At 44.8% G+C, this 24,515-nt stretch overlaps 2 protein-coding genes across 2 annotated transcripts; both read right to left on the reverse strand.

The window, feature by feature from the left end:
- Positions 1-2,047: 2,047 nt before the first annotated feature.
- On the reverse strand, positions 2,048-8,800 carry arl8a (ADP-ribosylation factor-like 8A). The gene is made up of 7 exons (XM_070840223.1): positions 8,660-8,800; positions 6,994-7,074; positions 6,225-6,298; positions 5,814-5,907; positions 5,557-5,624; positions 4,993-5,063; positions 2,048-3,873 (listed from the first exon to the last, which is right to left on the reverse strand). Exons 1-7 carry the CDS (start codon positions 8,780-8,782, stop codon positions 3,821-3,823), a joined length of 564 nt encoding a protein of 187 aa, XP_070696324.1. The 5' UTR covers positions 8,783-8,800; the 3' UTR covers positions 2,048-3,820.
- Positions 8,801-10,637: 1,837 nt separating this feature from the next.
- Positions 10,638-24,296, reverse strand: LOC139210005 (tyrosine-protein phosphatase non-receptor type 7-like). The gene is made up of 11 exons (XM_070839952.1): positions 24,270-24,296; positions 20,151-20,315; positions 19,575-19,755; positions 19,019-19,103; positions 18,843-18,922; positions 16,995-17,132; positions 16,520-16,729; positions 15,387-15,580; positions 13,341-13,454; positions 13,150-13,234; positions 10,638-12,127 (listed from the first exon to the last, which is right to left on the reverse strand). The coding sequence occupies exons 2-11, from the start codon at positions 20,255-20,257 to the stop codon at positions 12,008-12,010; spliced, it is 1,314 nt and encodes a 437-aa protein (XP_070696053.1). The 5' UTR covers positions 20,258-20,315; positions 24,270-24,296; the 3' UTR covers positions 10,638-12,007.
- Between the last annotated feature and the right edge of the window lie 219 nt (positions 24,297-24,515).

Here is a 24,515-nt window from a genome sequence, read left to right on the forward strand (position 1 = left end):
GATCGATGTGTTTGCCGGACGTCCAACAGGTGAGTGAACCTGGACTGAGAGGTTCAGGCTGATGAAGGTCAATGACCTTTTGGAGTCTAAACGGCCGAAGAGCAACATCAAACCCCGTTTCTGACCCTCGGTAACTCCGGTCGATCTGATCTGAACAGAACAGCCTGACATCTGCAGCAGCTGCAGAACAAATCGAGGCCATTTTTGAGAGTTTTATCTCTCGATTTTGGGGTTTGATGTTTTGTTTTGCTTTGCTGAGAGTTTGCATTTGCTTTCTTTCGAACTCTGACTTGGGAGACACACGAGTCTGTACTTTAACTGAATTCGGTCGGTTATAGCCGTAAATTCTGGGACTGACTGCATTTTGCCATTTTGCTCGTTGATACTCGACTACCACAGAAGGATCCTCTGGACTGATCCAGACGAATCATTAAAGTATTCAGCAGATTTAGCGATACTTAAAATGATCTAGTTGGGCCGTAACTGAAGATGTTTCACGAGAAAACACGACTGCAGACCGAGAAAGGCCTCAAGTCCCCGTCGACCCTAAATGTGACCCCGTTTGGCCCGACAGCGTGAAGCAGGTGAATGTGTGCCGTCAGAATTGATCTCCCACATGAAGCCGCTGACCGTCTGAGCGCTCTTAAACAAAATGACCTCAGTACAGAACAACACACAGACAGGAAGGTTTCTTCCATTTCCTGTTTGCTCTGCAGTCTGATTGGCGGCTGTCAGGACCAGGATGTGTCAGAACGTGATGTGAACCAATAGGAGGACAGAGCCGATCAATAACAAGCAAACAGAAGCAGTGTGGATGTTAGCATCATGCTAACGGTGACATTCGCTACAAAGGTACGTACTGTTTAAATCAAAATTTCATCAATATTTCTTTTAAAATCCTCAAATGTTCTAACAGTTTGGCCAATAAACAGTTTTTCACTGTCAAATCTATCAAAACGTGAAATATTTCACACTAAATCTGATCATTTCTCCACTTTGCTAAAAGTTTACATGCCTGAAAATGTGTCGCTACGATTCACACCAAAAAAACCCAAACATGTTCCTTCACATTCACTAAAAACTGGTGCGAAATTTAGACCAACTGATTGTAAAAAAAAACACATAAATAAATGAGTCCAAACTCCTTCCTGTCGGGTCAGGTTTACCATGAATATAAAGATTTGTTAAACACCTCTTTGTGTGGACGTCTATGGCCGCCAACACCAAAACGGAGTCATTCCAATTTGTGTGCCCATGGTGCAACACAACATGTTTTAAAGTCTATTTGTCATTTTCACATTTGCAAATGTATTATTACTGAAATGAAAATGAAAATGTGCTCCTGAGCTCAACACTGACACGACAGGGGAAGAAACTAAATGTGAAACTAACCTTGAAAATTAAATTTCCATTTGGATTTTTGTGAATTACGTCCTGATTTCAGCGTATTTCCTAATGAAAATGGAAATAATATAATGTTAAGATTTTTCACTGTGTTTTTTCATGATTTGACAATTAAAAATAACCGAGAAAGAAAAAAGATATTTACATTTAATTTTGTTTAAAAATGAGCTAAAACCAGAATCTAATGTAATCTAATCATATTTAAATGCAAAGTCCAGTTTGCCATTTTCACATTCAGCTTCACTCTCAGTACGACATTGTTAAAGGGCGTCACACTGCAGGAAGTCTGTCACATTTTATAGCCACAAAAATAAATAAAATAAAATAAAAAGAGCCCTAATTTCATTGTACCGCAATGACAATAAAGGCTATTCTATTCAAAAATGCATATTTCATTTTTAATTAAATAGTTTTTCCCAATATTGGCAGCAACAGACTTCCATATTTGTCCGTCTGTACGCCCGGATGCTGATGAGATTGGAAAAGACAAATTTCTTTGATTAGGATGATCTATTTATTGACTTTTGCACCTGTCAGCATGTTTCCAAATGCAGAATATATTGTGTTTGTCACTCCTGGTGTCCTGAATCACAAAACTGTGTCGAGAGGAAAATAAATGGATGAAAACTTTTCAAAATCAAAATCGATTTTTAGAATAAATATTTAATACATGTGTGAGTTGCAGTTGCGTTTGATCACGTGACACCCCCTGGTCCAATCAGCAGACGTCTCAGAGCAGAAAACACTGAACTCCGGCTTCACGTCCAGAGCAGACTCATGAAGCCAAACAAACAAGCATAAAAAATAATGACAATATAAAACAAATACAAAATAAAAAGCTTATTACAGAGATATGAACAGAAACAATAACATTTCTCCTTCTCCAGTTAAAGTACCACTTCCTTAAATCTGGACAGACCAGGTTATGTCACAATAAGAAGATTATTAACATTATTCTCATTATTAATATCTTACAAAACCAAAATCAACAGTGCAATAAAAAGGTTTTTAATCCCTCGCTCAGCAGGAGAGAGAGAGGGGGGGGGGGAGACAACGAGGGGCGGGGCTTGGCGGCGAGGAAAGGAGGGAACATCCAAAAATAAGAAAAGAGGAGGAAGGACAGAGGGAATACAGAGGAGGAGGAGGAGGAGGAGGACAAGCAGTTCACAACAGACGGAGGGAGGAGGAGGGGGACCTCAGGGTTATAGAAATGTGAAAAAAAATGGAGGGATGGATGGATGGAAGATGTGGAGGTAGAAAGGGAAAAGAAAAGAGAGGAGGAGAGGAAGAGGAGGAGAGAGGGAACGATGAAGGCAGATTTGTGGCTAACGGCCGAGACGTGATGAAGGTGGGGGTGACGGGAGAGGAGGATCATGGGAGGGAGAGTACAGATCCACAAAACGGGCTCCAGCTAACTGGCTAACGATGCTAAATGTGCGTCTTCCTCCCCCTTTGTTTTATTTTTTTTAAAGTTACGGTGGTGATTAAAAGCCAACATGGCCGACCGAGCGGCTGCCACGTATATAAAAGATGTTTAATTCAAAGTCGGGGATAATAACTGAGGCTGTCGTGTGGATCTGTAAAGATGCACTGATACCACTTTTCTACTGCTGCTACCAAACAGCTTCACTGCTTTTATTCTGGTGATTCACAGGTTAAGAATATTTCACCCAAATGACAAAACGTGTATTTCCTCTCCTCCTTGTGTCCATGACGATGGGTTTTTTTTTGGTTTTATTCACGCCACTTTTCAGGCGTCTGCCTCCACTGCAGCGAACTGGAGGTTTAGTTTGTGGAGCGTCAGTGTCCTGGTTACTCTGGATAAACCACAGACTGTTTAATAAGTGTCTCCCGTTCAAAATGCTCTGTGATTTGGGTGAAATGACCCTTTAACACCTGTGTAGATACATTTCTAAGCTGGGATTTATCTGTTTTTACCTGTTTTCTGGGTGTGTTTGTAGCATGTGTGCTGGTGTGTGTGCAGAAACACAGGCGCCCTCTACAGGCCGCATCAGTGCTGTCATGATTCTACTGATGATGATACAGAAAGAAAAACATCAGGAAGTTACAATCAACCCCAATGTATGAGTTAGAAGTAGCTCTGTGAGCTTTGTTTCTGATGTATTGATTGTGAAATCAGTGGGACACCTTTTGCCCGTCCACATGAGGAGACAGGACGGTGACGGCGAGGCTTTGGTTTGGTGTCTGACATGTTCTACCTGCGTCTGGCTTCACTAAACACTGTGGTAACACACAGAAACGAGGCATCAGTGCGTCCCGAGGTGAAGGGGTGACTGGGGGGGTTAGGGAGTAAAGTTTTCAGGTTGGGGAGGTGGGGGAGGGGGGGTTTGATCGAAGAGCGAGTGTGTGTTAGGACAAGTGGGCGTGGCCTGTTCTGTTGGGGGCGTGTTTGTTCTCAGGAACTCCTTTTAGTCCTGGAGTGTTGGATCAACCACTGAAGAGTGATGTCTGCAGAGAGATTAGAGATAGATGGTGTGACGTCAGACAGAGGAAGTGTGTGTGTGTGTGTGTGTGTGTGTGTGTGCAGAAACAGAAACACACTGTGTGTAACTGTGTGTGTTACATCACTCTTTTCAAAGCTACCAGACTCCATTGACAAAAACGGTCATTTTACCTTGCAGAACGCAGGAGTTGCTGATCCACTGCTTCCTGGATCTGTTAGTTTGTTCGTGTTATATTGTGACTCTTTGGGTATTTTAAATGGTTAGTTGCGATTCAACACAACACTTGTACAACACACAACGGCACAAACTAACTAACCGATCTTGGCAGTGGAACACCAGCGACTACTGTGCCCTGCGAGGTAAAATTACTGTTTTTGTCAATGGAGTCTGGTGTGTTTGAAGAGAGCGACACAACGGCTGTTTCTGATCACACAAGAAAGATTTGAGTCATTTACACACCAAAATATGAACAAATAGGGTTTAAAACTACTGACGTTACCCTTCATTATAATGCAGTTCAACACAACACCACCGCTCCCTATAACTGGAATAATAATCATATGCTATATCCATACATAGCTGTTTAAAACCTACATGTCCACATGCTGTGTAGTCCTGTTTTTAATCAAAGACTGACACCAGCTCTGCGGCTCATTTCCTACAGCTGCTTCACAATAAAAGCCCCCTGCTGGTTGGCTGATGGACCATGTTTGATGTGAAGCAGCAGGACACGTTGGGTCACTTCACACGGCCCTGATACAGCCGAGTGAATCAGAGGTGGCTCGGCACCACGGAGGCTCAGCTGGCTGCTGTTAGACCTCCGGACGACAGGATTTACCACCTGGAGATGTTGTGACCGGCAGGAGCAGGTGAGCAGCACAAACACTGTACACCTCCCAAAGTGATCCGCCGAGAGCGCCAAAGTGTTTTTATTAGTTTTAACTCAGGATGACATCACGCTGCAGGTGAACTTTGTCCTGGTTCAACGTGTTTTTTTGGGTTTTCATTGTGCCAACGCAGTGAATGAGGACGTGTTCGTCATCTGAACACAGTGGTGCATTAGGGTGTGTGTGTGTGTGTGTGTGTGTGTGTGTGTGTGTGTGTGTGTGTGTGTGTGTTGTACCAATGTTGTCTTTCTCCTTGCAGGAGATGGAGTAGCAGCAGATCTCTCTGTCCTGGATGGCCGAAAGGTTCCTGATTAAAAACACACAATCAATAACCAACAGTCAGATGACACGTAAGCACCAGCAATTATACACACACACACACACACACACACACACACACACACACAGTATGACAGAAGTGGACGTGGCCACCATGACATCACCCGATTGGTGGAGGGCGGCGCTCTTCGTGGCCAATTTAAACCAGGACCGTGTTCTGGTCCTGAGCGGTCTGTGTTCCATTTCAGCTGAACTTGGGACGAACACTTCCAGCTAAAATACTATTCGATAGTGGTTGTGAGCTATTCAAAGATTATTTGAGTAGTTCACCTCGTGAAAACGAAGGAAAATAGTCGTGTAAACTGATATTTGAAAATCAGGTTCACTAAAGAGCCTGTTTTGGATTCAAAATGGTGATTTTCACTAAACGGTGACTCGTCTGCACCCCTGAGGTTACCGTGGTGATGCAGCCTGGTTAACAGAGAAAACACCGACATGATTTTTGGGGTGCGTCCACTCACATCCTCTCTATGAGCTCCTTCTCGTCCAGCGCTCCTGGTAGGTCCCTCTTGTTGCCCAGAACCAGAACCTGGAGACACACAGGAGGAAGATGAGCCAGCTCAACACACCACAGAGCCCTACAGCAGGAAAAGACTAAACAAAAACATCTGGCTGCAGAAAAATGGAACCAGTTTGCCCTGACTTTTCCAAAACTGTTTGGATTTGATAGTTTCAGTTGCATCTTTCACGGCCTGGAGATGATTCTTAAGTCTCTTACAGGAATTCCCTGCAGCTGCGGTTTGTCCAGCAGGTTGTGGAGTTCGTTCTTGGAGGCTTCGATCTTCTCGGGGTCGGCGGCGTCGACCATGTAGCTACAACAAGAGGAAAACACGTTCAGTCACTTCAACAGCACATCAGAAAACAGCTCACACGGCGCTCCAGCCGCCTCAACCTCCGCCCTGCTGAAGAGAAACTACAAAAGGAGGTTGTAGGAGAAGCCGAATCACTCGTCGTTACATAAAGCGTTCCCGTCCCGTCTCACCAGGACAACTGGACTAATACGACACAACAAGACTCCACAGTCACAGTCTGTGTCCGACTCTTTCCAAGGATCCAATAGCATCCATTAGCAGGATTCAGCAGAAACCCTCACGGGGGGGGGGGCACAGTTTAGGAGAGCAGGACTTACACGATGGCGCTGACTCCTCGACAGTAACGCTCCCACATGCTCCTGAACCGAGGCTGACCCCCGATGTCCCACAGCTACAGAGCGGAGAGAGTCAGACAGGACAAAGTGTGGTTTAGACATGAGAAGAAAAACTAGTAAAATAAAATAAAGGGCACATTTTCTGTTTGCTTGGAAACTCTGCAGTGAGCTCATTTCTGGCTCTTTGTACTCATAATTCTAATCTCCTAAATGTTTGGATCTACTGGTTGGTACAACTGGCAGATTTTCATGTTGTAAGTGGTGTAAATGATTTGATGTTTGCATGCTGACATAAAGGACGGGTGTTCTGTGTTCTGTGTTGACTCTAACAGCTGAAGGCTTTACAGCTGGAATTAATGTTTTGTAGGAGCGTTCACTCAGTGAGTGGGAGCCTAATTCTTGATTTAATCATAGGATAACTGTGGTGTTTCTACCCATGATCCTCTCTGTCCACAGCCTGGTGTGTGAGTGACTGGTAGGTAGTAAAAGTGTTGGAACTGGTTGTTTGTCCTCTGTTCTGTGAGGTAAAATGACTGTGGCTTTGGAGAGATGTTGCAGTGCCAATTCCAACTCTTTGTAGACACCAAAATATGTACAAAGCTTAAAAATACCAGAAGTACCCTTTAACTAAGACAAGATAAACTTTTACTGATCAGCAGAGAGAAAATGTTTAAGAGACATTTAATGTTTATGGGGGATTTTTATAATCCATCTATAACATTATTGATTATTATCCAGCAGAACTACCAACCTTGATGGTGACGTTGCCTTTAGTGATCTTCCTCATGTTGAACCCAACCGTAGGAATCATGTCTTCACTGAACTGGCCAGACTGTAACACACACACACACACACACACACACACACACACACACACACACACACACACACACACACACACACACACACCATGTGTTTTTGTTATTGGCTGAATGAAATTGAACAAAAACATTTTCAAAAAAAAAGGAAGTGAGACAAACCATTGACCTCTGCGCTCCATTATCAGCTGATTTTTGCTCATCGCAGATACACTGTATTGATTTTTACGTCTTAAGATGATTAACAGGACAAAAAGGTCAATGACTGAGGTGTCCAGGATCAGGACCAGGATCAGGTCCAGGTCCACGTCCCCCATCTCTCTACTTTCAGGAGGCCATAACCCTCTGGTCTGAACGTGCTCTGTGGTGGAATAAAACACTCGTCTGTCCACTGGAGAGCAGCGAGTTCTTACAGTAAAAACCAGATTTAAAGGGACATTTCTTCATGTTGTGTGACTGTTTAAACACGGACTAAGTGGCTTTAGACTCAGTTCCTCTCCCAGTGGGATCAGAGGGCCTCTGGGAGCGTTCAACTGTAAACCTGTGAAATGTAGTTTTGGTGAAAAACTTAAATATATTCTGGGTTGATGTTTCCAGAGCAACACAAACAGATGTTAGAGAGGGAATTATGTTTAACTTCCTGCCACCAGCCTCTAATATTCATTTAAAAACACTAATGAGGAGATTCTTTTTTTAACAACAGCACATGTTTACATTAAAATACAATAATTCAATCTCTAATCATATGAATCACGTGTTTTTACTGACTTCAGGATGGTTTAGATTATTTTTCAGGATGGTGAAGAACAGCACAGATCTGATTCAGCAGCTGTCACACATCCACATCATCATCATCATCATCATCATCATCATCATTATATCCTCTGACCTCATGTGCACTCACACAGCAGTTACTCCGGGGAAGACACAAGAAAGTGTTTGTGTGTAAAAATGGCCGTTTTTAAGTGTGAAATGCTGAAGTCAGCCTTTAACATCCATCCCAGCTCCACACAGCTGCAGTGTGCAGGACACAAAACTACAAACCACAACTTCTACACGTGAAAGCATCCCAGTGGGAGCAGGAACATCTGTGTTAGTGGGTCACCCAAAACTGAAGCTGTGCAGCGCAGCAGGCGGCTGTCAGGTGAGGGAGGGAGGGGGGAGGGAGGGAGATGTGACCGGAGAGGGAAGGTCACACTGACAGGATGGAGGGAGGGAGGGGTGATCGATCCTAAAACCCTGGATAGATCTTTAAACTCCGCTAACAGCACCGGGGCTCAGGTGCCGAACACGGCCTTCCTCTCCGAGAAGAGCATCCACATTCCCGGTGGAGGCTGAGAGCTTCCCCCGGTGCAGCTGTGAGAGCAGCGGTGCTTATTTACATGTAGCATTTAGAGCCGCAGCGGGGGGGTCAAGTAGCATTAGCAGCACATATTACTATAATATTAAAATATAGCACTAATTAAAACATATAAATCCCATCGACCTGCCCGCCGCCTCGCTAACTGGCTGACCTCACCACCGCAGGATAACAATGGATGCGGCCAGATGCTAACTGACAGCTGGCGTTAGCACGTTTAGCACTCAGCCTGAACTTACCGCTATCACATTGACGAAGGTCGTCTTCCCGGAGTACTGCAGCCCCACCAGGGTCAGCTCCATCTCCTCCTTCCAGAAGAGCGCCTTGAACCAGTCCAGCAGTTTGTTGATTAGCGCTATCATCTTTGTCGTCTGATGCTAATGCTAGGCTAGCTGCTGCGGCTGCTGTTGCTGCTACGGGCTAGGTGGCTATGCTAGCTAGCTAGCTGGCTAACGCCCCGACAGTGTTTTTTTATGTGGACACTGACAGTCGCTGTGACAACCACGGACGGTAACGGGAAAACGGACGACACCGGCAGGCTTTCTGTGAACCGAAGAGAGTATCTAGCTAGTCGGTGTTTGTGGTTCTAATGTCTGCTGTGTGTTTTCGGCTTTCTGTGATGTTTACTTGCTAACGTTACGCCTTTTCCTAGCAGCGCTGTCAAAGCGGAAGTTGTACAGCACACCACTTCCGGTGCTACCTTTCAAAATACACCTCACAGGAAACCCCACAAATAAGTCAAATAAAGGTTCAGTGTGGATTTTGATATTATATTTAACAATGAGCCTTCTGTAAATTTACACACGTGTGACGATTTATGTCTTGTTTTTCTCTTTTTCTCTGTTATCTCTATTTGATTTTCTCTAATGTGTGAGCAGGCTGTCTGGGTGGGGCTGACAGGAGGAAGAGGAGGGCAGAGACAAGAGGAGGCAGATGGAGTCGGACTCCTCTGTGTGATTCACACACTGCCCTCTGTTGGGTCAGATCACTCTGGAACAGATCACATGACAGTTTTTGTAATTAGTCACATGATGAAGTCCATTTATCTTTATTTTTTTGACTTCCACAGATATTCTTTTTTTCTCTTTAAACATCTCAAAACATCTTCAATGCAAATTAAATGTATTTTACACAGTATTGTTTTATATGTGTAAAATATAAATAAAATAAAATGCATTTTAAACAGTATTTTAGCTGAAATGTCTATTTTAAATCAGCATATTTTACAGATGTAATCAAAAACATAACCAAGTAACCCCTGACAATGTATCTATAATCTAGAATAATGCTTTTATTATCTTTTACATGCAGTTTAATGTTTCTGTGTTTTCTTCTTCTTGGGTTTTATGTCCCTGTAAATAAATAAATAAACCTGCCTCATCATCCAACTGCATTTATTGTCTTCAAATTTAATCCAGACTAGTTATAGTTATTACATAATCACAATTATATACAATCCTTTTACAGTTATCATTCTCTTCATAACAAGAAAGTCATAATCATTTATATTATTCCTGTATATGAACACTAACTAACTCATTTATGGATCCTAACCCCATGCAGCATGATGCACATGTTTTTTACTAACTTCTTTCTGATCTATAAGAGCAGCGACTGTGTCAGTGATCAGTAAAGTATTTCTGGCTCTGAGACACTGAGACGTGACTCTTCAGTAGAAAAGTGAACTCAGTAAACACACCTTTAATGTGAGATGAAGTGGTCGACAGACAGAGCAGGGGAAGCTGTTCCACGATCAATAAATCTGTGTCACAGATTGACAAAATCACTCAAAGAAAAGTTGCAACCAGGAGAAGAGACTCCAGCCATCACCAGGATCGATCACATTAGTCTTCTGTCAGCTGACTGATTGATCAGTGGACTGGAGGTCTCAGCTGGACGTGAATAACCTGCTGGGGAGTTTAATCTTTAACAAAAACATCAGATTTTATAAATTCTTCACAAGTTTTCACTGTAAAACTGTGTAAAGTAACTGAAGTGGTTTAGATAAAGTGAAGTAAAAAGTACAAATATGCCTCTGAGACGTAGTAGAACGTGACAGGAAGATAAAATCAATTATTAACTTGTAACTTAATCAATAATTAAGTTATTAAGTTATTAAGTACCTCAAATTTGTACTTTTGTACAGTACTGGAGTAAATGTACTCAGTTACATTCTGTCACTGGATGAAACGTGAAGGAAGCAACACTGAGCCGGTTTATTCTTATTATTAATTACAGCCTCTTTAATTCACACACACACACACACACACACACACACACACACAAACACACACACACACACACACTTCGGTCACACAGTCAGAGGCTCGTTTATAAAATCATCAGTTTACAGTCGACAAACATTAAAATCAAAATTCAAATTCAAACACCCAAAATCTGACGACACAAGACTGGATCGTCATCAGTGTGTATAAAGGAGCTGTGGAGTCACCAGAAGAGGATTCTGCCGTCCTTTAAACCCACGAGAGGAAACAAACATTCAGTCACACAAGACGGAGGAGACGTTTCTCCCACACTCACGTTCACACCGAGGGGTCGAACCCCTTCTGATTAATGGACGGCCCTCTGAGACACAGTCTGGCTGTGGGAATGATCAGTCCCCCCATGGTGGCAACCTAGGTTAGAAAATTCAAAAGTCCAAAAACCTGCAACTCCCCAAGCAGAGTCACAGGTTGGAGGCAGCAGGAGGAGGCAGGAGGCAGGAGGAGGAGGGAGGAGGCAGGAGGAGGAGGGAGGAGGGAGGAGCCATCGTTTCCTCCTCACTACCTCCGGCTCCCACTAGCACGGACACGGCGAAGGCGCGAGCGAAGCGGCGGATTGTTTCTGCTTGTTTCTTGTCTGGAGGAGGAAAATACGTAACCATGGAAACCTGTTTTAGTGGTAACATCAACATGCTAAAAACTTTAACACGAGCAGGATGTGGGAGCTTTGAGCGTCTGTTCTCCTTTAAAACATCCTGGCTGTTTATGGCGCATCGTTTGGTACCCCGTGTTAAAGGAGCGCTGTGATTGGCCGACAGGTCGGGAGGAGAACCAAACACATCTAACGGAGGAAACGAACCTCGGGCTCATGGGAAATGATGTTTGTTAAAGGCCGTCTGAACTTGCTTGTGTTCCGGTGCTGCAGTTTAGCGTTAAAGAGGTTTGAATAAAGTTTCTCGCTTCCGTAACAAAAACCCAGAAGTTCTGGTTTCACTCCGGTAAAATCATCTTTAAAGTTAAAGATCAAAAATCTTCTTATCTGTTTCCCTTTTCATTTGATGTGATCAGTTTCTGTGGGTCTCCTCCATTTGGTTCTCTTGGTTTGTGGTTCTTGGTTCCATGGAGAAAGGTTTAATGTTTAATGTCCCCGATGCTCTGGGTTCTCCGAGGCTCTGCAGCACCGGTTCTTCTGGATCTCTACTGGACCAAAAGATCATGTTCTTATGGGGCTCCTGCTGCTGCTGGTTCCCCAGATTCTCCGTCTGTGAGTGCATCGGTTCTTTGGGTTCTGCTGCTGGTGTCTTACTGGTTCTTTCCGGGCTTATTTAGGTGTGCGGCTGCTGGTTCTCCAGGTTCTGCTTGGCATCATTTCCTCCTGTTGTGTGTGTCGTCCAGCTGGAGGTTCTGTAGCTGCGCACTGACGCACGGGTTCTCCGGGTTCTGCTGGTCCGGTGGCAGTGTGACGGGCCGGTTCTGGTCCTGCTCCTGGTGAAGAGGAAACACTGTGTTTAACCGCTGCACCACATCTAAACCACACGACTCTCCGATCTGGTGATCTGGTTAAGGTTTGGTTATGTTTAGGCGACTAAAACCACTCGGTTAAGCTCGTGGTGAAAAGATACCAAGGTTGATATTTGGTGGAAGACGTTCATGCTGTTTTTATCAAACAGTTTTTTATCAAACTTTATTGGAAAACACAGCAGAGAGCTGAGAGGAAATAAGAGGTCAGAGGTCCCCGAAGAGAAGATCAGTTAATAATCTGCTGTGATGTCCGGACGAAGTGGTGTTTTAACCCTGGTGTGTGAGTGACTGGTAGGTAGTAAAAGTGTTGGAACTGGTCCAGTAGATCACCTCAGCCAGCAGCCACCAAACGGCTGCAATGGCTGCAACGTGATCCTTTGGGACAACTGCACCTGATCACAGTAGGTCCACTAAAAGAGCTTGTTTGATCCACTGACAGGCTCAGAGTGTTATTCTAAGTGTGTGACAGCATCATGGAAAGGATCCCTACAGAGAGAGACCTGGAAGATCCTTTTGGTTTAACCACAAACAGCACACACACCAGACTACATTCACTAAAATAGGGATTTTAGAGAACAGGACACAGGAGCTGCTGCTCTGCTGCTGCCTCCATCAGTCAGTGTGTTTGTGTTACTGTGTGTTACATAAATGTTGTGTTGGATCTGTACTAACCCTTAAAAAGCCCAAAGTCACACAATAACACAAACACTCTAACTGATGGAGGCAGCAGCAGAGCAGCAGCTCCTGTGTCCTGTTCTCTAAAATCCCTGTTTTAGTGAATGTAGTCTGGTGTGTGTGCTGTTTGTGGTTAAACCAAAAGGATCTTCCAGGTCTCTCTCTGTAGGGATCCTTTCCATGATGCTGTCACACACTTAGAATAACACTCTGAGCCTGTCAGTGGATCAAACAAGCTCTTTTAGTGGACCTACTGTGATCAGGTGCAGTTGTCCCAAAGGATCACGTTGCTGTTACTGTATTGTGAGTACCTGGTTGTGCTGTAGCTGGGAGCTGTACTGGCCCAGTGTGGAGTACAGGAACTGGTACTGCTCTGTGGTCTGGATCATACCACCCCTGCACAGGATTGGGAGGGGAGGGGGGGAAACTACGGGTTAAACATGCTGCATTTCAGGTATAACCTAAACGTGACAGCAGGGACAGAAAAAGATGAGAGACCCACCTGTCCAGTCGAAGCTGACACACAGTCTCCAGGATGTCAACCTGACCTGTTTCTCTGAGCTGCTGACAGCCGATACTGCTGGCTATAAAACAGCCTGTCCTCCCTATACCTGCACTGAGAGGAGGAGGGGGGGCAGGTTAGATTCACCAAAAGTTTTGGAATTGGTCATAGGTCTTAGTGTGTGACAGCATCATGGAAAGGATCCCTACAGAGAGAGACCTGGAAGATCCTTTTGGTTTAACCACAAACAGCACACACACCAGACTACATTCACTAAAACAGGGATTTTAGCTCACAGCACACAGGAGCTGCTGGTTTACTTCTGCCTTGATAAATTAGTTTGTTTGTGTTACTGTATGTTACTCAAATATTGTATTTGACCTTTTAAAACACCAAAGTCACACAACAACTCAAACAAATTAACCAATCGAGGCAGCAGCAGACCAGCAACTTCTGTCTTCTGAAAGGTAAAATTACTGTTTTTATCAATGGAGTCTGGTCTGTTTAAGCGAGTGATTAAAAGACTCTTACTTACGAGGGATTTTGAACTTGTAATGGTGTATTTGCACATTAACATATTGGTGCTGCCTGTTGGTTAGTTAGTTTGTGTTACTGTGTGACTTTGGCATACATTCAGATCCAACACTATATTTGTGTATGTTGAAGTACGTTTAAATTCCAGTGAAATTTGACTGTGATTGAAGTCAGGTTGAGGGCAGACTCTCTCCATCTTCTCATGACTGCGGTGGTTTAATCTACTTCCTCTTTCTCGTTGGATCTCTAGAAACTCATCTCTTTGCATGTGGAGACACGTCGTAGGTCAGATCCGCACCACAGCCTGCACACTCACACTCTTTCATCTGTCCTCTCGGCTGTGGTTGGCTGCTCAGGTACGACGCTCTCTAACAGGAAGTAGCTTCCGACACATCCCCCGATCTGGTTTGAGGCACCGCAAGCTGGTTTTACAGTTCAGTTCCGCAGACGCTTTCTACTGATGTACTTCACGACTTTTAATTTTGTATTTTTGAACCTTTTCAAACTTTTTGTGCTCCTTAACACCAAAGTCACACAGTAACACAAACAAAGCAGATGACCAGCAACGCTTATGTTCTGTGAGGTAAAAGGAGTGAAAGTACCAAGTTAATGTAAAAATACTCCATTACAAGTAAAAGTCTTGCATTCAAAATCCCTCGTGAGCAAGAGTGAGAGTCTTTTAATCACTCTTCAAACAGGCCAGACTCCATTAACAAAAACAGTAATTTTATCTTTCAGAAGACAGATGTTGCTGATAAACTGCTGCATGATTTGGCAAATTTTGAGTTGTTATGTGACTTTGGTGTTTTAAAGAGTCAGTTTGGGTCCAATACAATATTTGAGTAACACACAATAACACAAACACACTGACTGATGGAGGCAGCAGCAGAGCAGCAGCTCCTGAGTCCTGTTCTCTAAAATCCTTGTTTTAGTGAATGTAGTCTGGTGTGTGTGCTGTTTGTGGTTAAACCAAAAGGATCTTCCAGGTCTCTCTCTGTAGGGATCCTTTCCATGATGCTGTCACACACTTAGAATAACACTCTGAGCCTGTCAGTGGATCAAACAAGCTCTTTCAGTTAGGATGTGTACAGATAGGACTATAGATTTCATTACTACTCGTCCATCTTATGCTGCTGTAGACTTCATATAACTATTGTTCTTCTCTTTAATTAAGATTTCAAGAGCAAAAGTTGTAATATTTTGAGGGAGAACTTGGTAATTTTTTGGTTTGACATGAAAAACAATTATTCTTCTGGGTGTATCAAGCTAGCAACACTGTGAATTAGCAACCCATTGACTTTCGCCAATAATTTCTGTAACTTTTTTGTCCTTTTCAGGTGATTTTGGAGTCAAATGTCATCAGAAAACATTTGAAATAAATATTTTTTGATGTTTCAGGTCAAGAGACACAGAGACAGAGTTCCAAGCTCTGAATGTTCGCACAACTCCCAGAATCCTCATCTGCTGACGGCGAGCTGGTGAGGTGACCAGACGCGGTGATAAACGACCAACCTGCAGTGGACGACGATTGGTCCGCGAGTGAAGCCGGGGGCCGTGATTGGCTGGGAGCCGGGCGGCGGGAGGGACCTGCTGTACATCTCCACCTCCTCCACCAGCCGCAGCAGGGCAGCGGTGCATTGTGGGATGTGGTGGTCCGGCCAAGAGGTGAACCAGTAGTGTCTGACGGGACGGCGCTCCGCACACAGCTGCACACACACACACACACACACACACACACACACACACACTTTATTATTAGAATACCCGTCAGTGCTGATGGTAAATGTAGTCCAGTAAGCAATAAACTCCTCAGTGCCGCTGTGCTGTTTGATGGGAGCGCCTACACGGACCAGGATGCATTGCTTCTGAGACTCCGTCTGGGTCAGCATCCAATAAGAACGACCGGTTCTGAAATCCATCAGAGCAGAACGATTCAGTTTCTGCCGACATCAGAGGGAAGTTTGAGCGATATTCCTACATGGTCCTGGATGGTTCTAGATGGTTCTAGATGGTCCTGGATGGTTCTCGGTGGTCCTGGATAGTTCTAGATGGTCCTGGATGGTTCTAGATGGTCCTGGATGGTTCTGGATGGTTCTAGATGGTCCTGGATGGTTCTAGATGGTCCTGGATGGTTCTCGGTGGTCCTGGATAGTCCTTGGTGGTCCTGGATAGTTCTAGATGGTCCTGGATGGTTCTAGATGGTCCTGGATGGTTCTGGATGGTTCTAGATGGTCCTGGATGGTTCTCGGTGGTCCTGGATAGTCCTTGGTGGTCCTGGATAGTTCTAGATGGTCCTGGATGGTCCTCTGTGGTCCTGGATGGTCCTCGGTGGTCCTGAATGGTATTGGATGGTTCTGGACGGTCCTCTTGGTCCGGATCCTTGTGTACAGCTGCAGTCTCGGCCTGTCTGCGTTCCTTCTGTATAATCCAGCTCCAATGAATCCGGCGGAACATCCTCTGATTCTGGTTCTGGTACTAATTCTGGTCCTGGTTCTGGTCCTGGTTCAGGTTCAGGTTCTGGTTCTGGTTCTGGTTCTGGTTCTGGTCCTGGTCCTGGTTCTGGTTCTGGTTCTGATTGAAACGCTTCACTAACACTGAGGAGAACAAGCAGGTTTGGTTTTGCCGTCTAAAGGTGAGTTCTGTACCTGGATCTCCATGTCGGTGACAGTAAACCCGTCTTTCTGTCGGCTGTCTCTCACTCTGAAGAGGAATCTGCCGAATCGGCTCGTCTCCTCCTCCTCCTCCTCCTCCTCCTCCTCCTCCTCCTCCTCCTGCTCCTCCTCTTCATCCTCCTCCTCCTCCTCCTTCACCCTTCTGCTCCTCTCCCTCGGCTGTGGCCAGTACAGCTCACATTTCTGGAAGAAACACCACAAACTTTTAGAAGAAGTCTGCAGGAGGAAGAGGAGGAGGAGGAGGAGGAGCAGGGGGAGGAGGAGAAGGAGGAAGAGGAGCAGAAGCAGGAGGAGAAGGAGGAAGAGGAGGAGGAGGGGGAAGAGAAGGAGGAGGAAGGACAAAGGAGGAGGAGGAGAAGGAGGAAGAGCAGCAGCAGCAGGAGGAGGAGAAGGAGGAGCAGGAGGAGGAGCAGCAGGAGCAGCAGGAGCAGCAGCAGCACCTCCCCACCTCGTTGCTCTCCTTCAGCCTGGTCACCATGACGATGATGCTGCTCCCCTCCTGCCACATCATGTCCCAGAAGTCCCCCACAGTGTGAAGCATCGGGCCCTGGGTGGCAATGAAGGACCTCGGAGCCCCTCGGTACCCCTGTAGGGAGACGATCAATACAGCAATACACCGATCAATACAGCTCACAGCGATCAATACAGCGATACACTGATCAATACAGCGATCAATACAGCGATCAATACAGCTCACAGCGATCAATACAGCAATACAATCAATCAATCAGTCAAACAGATTTTCAGCTTGTTTGTTTTTGACAAACTCAAAAGTTCGTCTCCTCTGATCGATACAGCAGGAAGTGAACGATCACTGAGCGTCCAATCAGCAGCCGTGTTTATCTACACCTTCATCTACACCTTCATCTTCACCTTTATCTTCATCTTTATCTTCACCTTCATCTACACCTTTATCTTCACCTTCATCTACACCTTTATCTTCACCTTTATCTTCATCTTTATCTTCACCTTCATCTACACCTTTATCTTCACCTTCATCTACACCTTTATCTTCACCTTTATCTTCATCTTTATCTTCACCTTTATCTTCACCTTTATCTTCATCTTTATCTTCACCTTTATCTACACCTTCATCTTCACCTTTATCTACACCTTTATCTTCACCTTCATCTACACCTTCATCTTCACCTTTATCTTCACCTTTATCTTCACCTTCATCTTCACCTTTATCTTCACCTTCATCTACACTTTATCTTAACCTTCATCTACACCTTCATCTACACCTTTATCTTCACCTTTATCTTCACCTTCATCTTCACCTTTATCTACACCTTCATCTACACTTTATCTTAACCTTCATCTACACCTTCATCTTCACCTTTATCTTCACCTTCATCTACACCTTCATCTACACTTTATCTTAACCTTCATCTACACCTTCATCTACACCTTCATCTACATGCGTGTTTGCAGCTTCACGTCGAGCTTCATGAGTTCAGGAGGAGCAGCAGGTGTTTCTGCAGCAACTGTCAGCAGGTGAGTGCACACACACACACACACACACACACACACACACACACACACACACACAGAGTGTGAGGGATGCGTGGGCTGGGGGGGAGGGTGAGTCAGGGACATGTCACTTCCTCCCTCACTTCCTGTGGTTTTCCTGGTTGTCAGACTGACGCTGACAAACCGACGGCTCATATCTGAGTTTCTGCTTGTTTAGCTGTCCGACACACACACACACACACACACACACACACACACACACACACACACACACACACACACACACACACACACTCAGAAGACGCCCACGCTGAGTGACAGCGCTGTCACATGCTATCGGCTTGTTTGCTTTTTGATAAAACACTGCAGGAAACATGTTTTAATCAATAATGAAATAAAGTAACTGAACTGTCTCCTCAGTACTTCTTCATGCTGTGAATAAAGACATGAGGGAGGAACATTAAAATCCTTTTGCTGATCTTTTAAACCCTCTGAACTCTCTAAACGCTTCTTCTTCTTCTTCTTCATGTCCCTAAAATGTGTCCAACCTCAGCTAGAAGGTTCCAGAAGTCACTAAAGCAGAATGAGTGAGAAAAGACTTCAGACATGTTGTTCATCAGAGGAGACTAAAGAGAGACAGAGAACATGTTGATCCAGAACAACAGTGGATGTAGAAACAGAGACTAAAGATAAACGAAATGTGTGAATTGTCCAGTGCAGAACTTCCATTGAAAATCTGCCGTTTTAACGTTGTGTGAAACATCAGCAGGGTTTCAGGATCTGGAAAGCTGATTCAAATGAAGGAATGAAGTTAGACTCTGACCCTGATGTAGTTGGCGTTGATGTAGCGGTCCGGCCCCGCCTCCTCCTCCGCGCTCCTCAGGATCACCCGGCTCTCAGGGTCTAAACGGTAAAAACAGCAAACCACAACGGTGAACAAGAGGAAAACTGAGTCTGCTGAGTTTCTACTGAGCACAGGAGGACGGTGGAGTTACTGACTGGGTAGGATGGTTTTGTATCTGTCTTTGATTAAGTGTCCTGGAACGTCGAGCTCTGCAGGACTCACAAAGTTCGGAGGGATCTTCTGTGGGGGAGACAGGGACGGGCTGGACGTTAAAACAAACACACCTCATCTCACGCAGAGCTCAGGTGTAAGAAGTTAGCATGAATGTCCACACAGGAGGGATGTGTGTTTAGAAAGAAGGCCAATTAAGCAAACAAATCTGCATTTCAAAGGGCAAATTCAGTCATTTTAATTCTGGACATTCTTCTCACATAGTTTGGGTTCAAGAAAGTGTTGGAATTGGTCCAGTAGATGAAGTAAAATTGCTGTTTTTGTCAATGGAGTCTGGTGTGTTTGCAGAGAGCGATATTACGGCCTGTTTGAGGTGATCTACTGAGCCAATACCAACAGCTTCTATCCCTACAAGTCATTCAGACACCAAGACATGTAAAAATAGAGCCCAGGTTTAAAGATACTGAAGTTTTCTTTAAATCTTGATCTCTCAGGAACATCAGGAAGTTGCTGTGTGCGATAAATCCATCACGCCGTTACCTGATACTCTGCATTCAGCGTGTTTGTGTCGGCGGCGGCCTGCAGCAGCGTGGCGTGCGTGAGCGGTCGGGAGGAGGTGTGAAGCAGCTGAAGCCACACCTCCTTTGGGGTGGAGACAGAGCAAACAGGCTCCGCCCCCAGGGTGCTCACGTCCAATAGCAGAGAGAGGTTGGAGCCCCGCCTACAAACAAAGAGCCCAATCAGGAAACGAGAAATTGATCTAGAAAACATTTTTATCTTCAGGAAACTGAGGTCATTTCTGGAATACAACAATATTTTTGGACAGTAAAACATCTTTTAGGAAGAAAATTCAGACAATTTGGGAAATCAGACATTTTTAGAAAGACTTTTTTTAAAGTAAGAAATCAGCAAAACAGATATTTTGTGCCGGTGGTATGAATATTTTTGGAGAACCGTCTTACAAAAGTAGAGAGTTTTTACATTTTCACAAAGCGAAGACATTTTTTGAAAAGTGAGGATATTTCTGCAGAGTCCAGACAAGTTTGGAACATTAATACGTTTAGTAAAGTTATAACACGTGTGATATTTGAAGATGTGTGAGTGGTTGATACCCACCTCTCCTGTAGACGGACCGAGGGCTTGCGTGGAGGCGTGGTCATGGGTGGGGGCGTGGTCGGCTCCTCAGCAGGGGGGGAGGCTGCGTGCACTGCCGACATGCTCATGGTGTGTGTGTGTGTGTGTGTGTTTGAGTCGGTCTCAGCTGTTCATCACAACACCACGCTGATAGAGAGAGAGAAGGACCATTAAAATGATAGAAACACCACTGAAGGACTATTTAACTAAAAAATGATTAGTAGGTACAAAATGTTTGGAATTGGTCCAGCAGACCAGCAAACACACCAGACTCCATTAACAAAAACAGTAATTTTACCTTTCAGAAGACAGAAGATGCTGGTCTGCTGCTGCCTCGATCGGTTAATTTGTTTGAGTTGTTATGTGACTTTGGTTTTTAAAGGGTTAATTTGGATCCGGTACAATATTTGAGTGACCTATAATAACACAAACAAACTAATTTATCAAGCCAACAGCAGAGCAGCAGCTCCTGTGTCCTGTTCTCTAAAATCCCTGTTTTAGTGAATGTAGTCTGGTGTGTGTGCTGTTTGTGGTTAAACCAAAAGGATCTTCCAGGTCTCTCTCTGTAGGGATCCTTTCCATGATGCTGTCACACACTTAGAATAACACTCTGAGCCTGTCAGTGGATCAAACAAGCTCTTTTAGTGGACCTACTGTGATCAGGTGCAGTTGTCCCAAAGGATCACGTTGCAGCCATTGCAGCCCGTTTGGTGGCTGCTGGCTGAGGTGATCTACTGGACCAGTTCCAACACTTTTACTACCTACCAGTCATTTCAGTCTGAATTCCACAAAACACTCAAATTCAAAACTCAAACCAGTCAGTATCTGGACTGTGAACTCCTGATCTTTAAGTGTAACGTTGACACCGTTATCCCACAATGCAAAGCAAAAAGGAATCAGAGTTTAGAAAATCTTTTAATCGCCAGAAAACAAAAAAACAGTTTCTGCTTCTCAACTGAGGAGATCTGCCGATATTACAACAATATTTCACCTCATTAAAGGATGTGAATCCTGACATTTACTCCAGCAGCAGCAGCCCTTCGTCTCAGGCACTTCTCTAACAACAAGAACGCTGCACTCACCGCTCCGTCTTCCCTCCAGAGCCTCCAGTCTGCAGCTCAGACTGACTGAAGAGCTCCGGTAGCTCCGGCTGCACGTGCTTCTGCTGACGGCTGCAGCAGAAGCACTTTGTTGTCGTCGCCTCAATTAAGGAAGTTTGATATGACAAGTAAATTATTGATGCGATGACGAGGTGAAGCTCCCCCCAGACCTGTCATCAGTGAGTGTGTGTGAGTGTGTGTGTGTGTGTGTGTGTGTGTGTGTGTGTGTGTGTTTCCACATCAGTTAGGATCCGAAACGTTTCAGTGTGTCTCCATCGGAAGAGAGTTTCCTCACAGCAGGAAGTCAGCACACCCACACTGACTCAACACACACAAACACACACACACACACACACACACACACACACACACACACACACTTGAGTTGACGAACTGAAATGTAAAGACAGTCCAACATGACGAAGTGACATGTTTCAGAATCACTATTTAAAGCTCTCACGCTTTAACACATTTTGATCGGTGTGTTTCGGAGGCCATCTTTCTTTGTGTCCCTCCCACACACACACACACACACACACACACACACACACGCACACACACACACACACACACACACACACACACACACACACTGCTGGCCGCCGCCATTTTGGCTCAGCCACCTCCACGGCTGCATTATGACATCAGAGGTGAGAGTCGCCGATGCCGGCCCAGACACAAAATGGCGGCCAGAACACTGCCGGGCCGCCCTCCGGCCGACGGGACCCGCTCAGGTTCTGTGTTGGCAGCCGGTGGTTATCGTCTCTTTGGCCGACTGCTCCGGAGCGAGCTAATGTCGGGTTTACGCTAACTAGTGGGAACTGCCGCCATGTTGGTCAGACCGCTGTTGTGGGACTGATTTTACACCCCCGAGTTTATATCAAACACCAAACCCATTTTCTCGATACGAGACCTTTGATGACTGGAGCTGCACATCTTGTAGCTTCTGATCAGGAAACAGAAAGAGTTTTATCTGCTCATCAGACCTCTCACAGCCTCCGCTCGTGTCTGCTCTTGTTTTTCTTGCGTCATAAATCACATCCTGAGTCCACGTCTGGACAAGAACGGCCCAAATGTCGCCCCGTTTACCAACAAGACTTCTGCAGGTATCCCAGCATGCATTGCACATCAACCAGGTTTTTTTGTAGATTTGTTTTTTGCTGTTAAATTAACCGTTAAGTTATTAGTTACTGAAAATAACGTCTCAATGTGAAAAATGTGATTTTCAGAGATGTGAGAAGCTGTTTTAGTCGAGGTAAGACCTTTCAGTCGGTGTCCATGGTGCTCTCAGCTGCTCTTTGGTACTTTACTGCTGCAATAAATGTTCAGTGTTTGATTTGATTAAATATTTTTGGGGGATGTGGTTTGTGGTGTTGTGTTTTATGGCTAAACCCACACTGCTACGAACGTGGTGGACAGAATAAGAGAAACGCCCGTCAGATTAAAGCAGCACACCAGGAAGTCTAATCACCACTTCTCAAGAACAGCTTCACCGAGGAGGATTTATTACAGGACCTGACAGCATTAGCTTTGGCTAAGTGTTAGCTCGGAGCACCTGAAAAAAACAGGTAACTGGAGTGTATGTGTTTTACGATGAGGACAACCGGTATTTCAACCCGCTCTCATTCCCACGTTGTCAAATATTGGCGCTTCGTCAGGCCTGAAGGCACCTTTCAGTGTCTGAGACGCACCAACACGACCGCCTAACGTAGCAACAGGTGAACTGGACCCTTTGTTGTCATGGTGACAACATTACTAGGAAGCTAGCTAGGAAGTTCATTTGTCGTGTCAAGAAGCCCTGACAAAGTAAAGACAGAACATCCACACATATTCACAGGAGGTCTCCTCCCGCTGTGAAGTAAAACAACACTGAGCTGTTTCGTGTCACGCTGCGTTCACCTGGTCTTCGCCACAACAGATTTGGTGATCTTCCTCAAACTATGATTTAAAACTGAAAACAAACTATAAAAATCAAACTATGATCGTTTGAATTCTGCACATTTAAGTGTACAAACTTAGTTACGTTATTGAGTAGAAATCGGTGCCAAATGTCAGCAGAGAAAACGGACGTGTGTGGTCACACGTTTAAAAACTCAACTCTCGACTCTCGCTGCAATATTTGTGGTGTGAAATGCAAAGATGGACAAGATGTCCGACCTGACGAAGCACCTGGACACACTAAGTCTGTCTGAAAGTCCCCCACAGCAGCTGCAGCTAACGTTGTAGAGTTGCATACTTGTTAGCATGCCTGCAGCTAATGTTAGCAATCCTGCAGCTAATGTTATCATGCTGTTAGCTAATGATAGCACGCCTGCGGCTAATGTTACCATGCTGTTAGCTAATGATAGCACGCCTGCGGCTAATGTTACCATGCTGTTAGCTAATGATAGCACGCCTGCGGCTAATGTTACCATGCTGTTAGCTAATGATAGCACGCCTGCGGCTAATGTTAGCACTCCTGCAGCTAGCACTGACAAAGCTAAACCCTGCATGGATGACAAAACTTTTAGTGAAGCGTTGACAACTTCATCGACATCTTCAGGTCACTATTGACTCAATGGATAAGTTGTTGTTGGAGATAACTTGGCTTTTTTCATTGTCTTGGTTGACGTTAGCTTAGCATTCATACCGCTTTAGCCAACATTATTGTTACGTCGTGAGGTGTGTAAAATGTTTTAAATAAATAAATGTTTGGACGGAACTTTTTACAACTGGAATGACATTTTTGAGATTAAAGTCCTGGTAAAAACCCAAACCACAGGCAGGATCAAACCTCAGGCTAACAGCTCCTCTGCTGCTAAAACTCAAATGATTGTGGCTGTTACGAACGTCACGCTGTAGATTTTTACTCCCGTTCAGTGACGGCCGAACACATTCGCCACGCTGGATTAAACGCATTCACCTTTTAAGCGGCACGTTTTCAGATCACATGACACCAAAGAGACCAGTGACGGGCGGTCGTGAAGAGATCGTTGGTAGTAAATGTGTTGATCAGGCTTACCAGGTATTTGACAGCCATGACGTTCACTTTAGTGGGATTCAGGCAGTGAGCTGTGAATCCTCCTCTCCAGCTCACCTACTACAACAGCATACCTGAGTTTTTGTCAGACTAACTAACTAATGAACTAACTACCTAACTAATCACCCAGCTGACCGGGTGACAAACTAACTAGCAGCAAAAGAGAAGGGAGATCTCAGCTCCTCCGTCTCTCTTCTCGCCCTCCTCACGTGAAATCGATGACTTGCT

This window comes from Pempheris klunzingeri, chromosome 11 (genome assembly GCF_042242105.1).
Source record: "Pempheris klunzingeri isolate RE-2024b chromosome 11, fPemKlu1.hap1, whole genome shotgun sequence".
In the NCBI taxonomy this organism is placed as follows: Eukaryota; Metazoa; Chordata; class Actinopteri; order Acropomatiformes; family Pempheridae; genus Pempheris; species Pempheris klunzingeri.

Bases quoted from the DNA above. Each gene is read 5' to 3' on its own strand.
- arl8a (XM_070840223.1), bottom strand. From the start codon at position 8,782: ATGATAGCGCTAATCAACAAACTGCTGGACTGGTTCAAGGCGCTCTTC. The intron at 6,299-6,993 runs GTTGGTAGTTCT...TCCGCTCTGTAG, and splicing joins AAGGCAACGTCACCATCAAG to CTGTGGGACATCGGGGGTCA. The intron at 3,874-4,992 runs GTACAACACACA...ATCTCTCTGCAG, and splicing joins CAAGGAGAAAGACAACATTG to ACATCACTCTTCAGTGGTTG.
- LOC139210005 (XM_070839952.1), bottom strand. From the start codon at position 20,257: ATGAGCATGTCGGCAGTGCACGCAGCCTCCCCCCCTGCTGAGGAGCCG. The intron at 19,104-19,574 runs GTAACGGCGTGA...TCTCCCCCACAG, and splicing joins CGCTGAATGCAGAGTATCAG to AAGATCCCTCCGAACTTTGT. The intron at 13,235-13,340 runs GTGGGTCTCTCA...AATCCTGTGCAG, and splicing joins TGTCAGCTTCGACTGGACAG to GGGTGGTATGATCCAGACCA.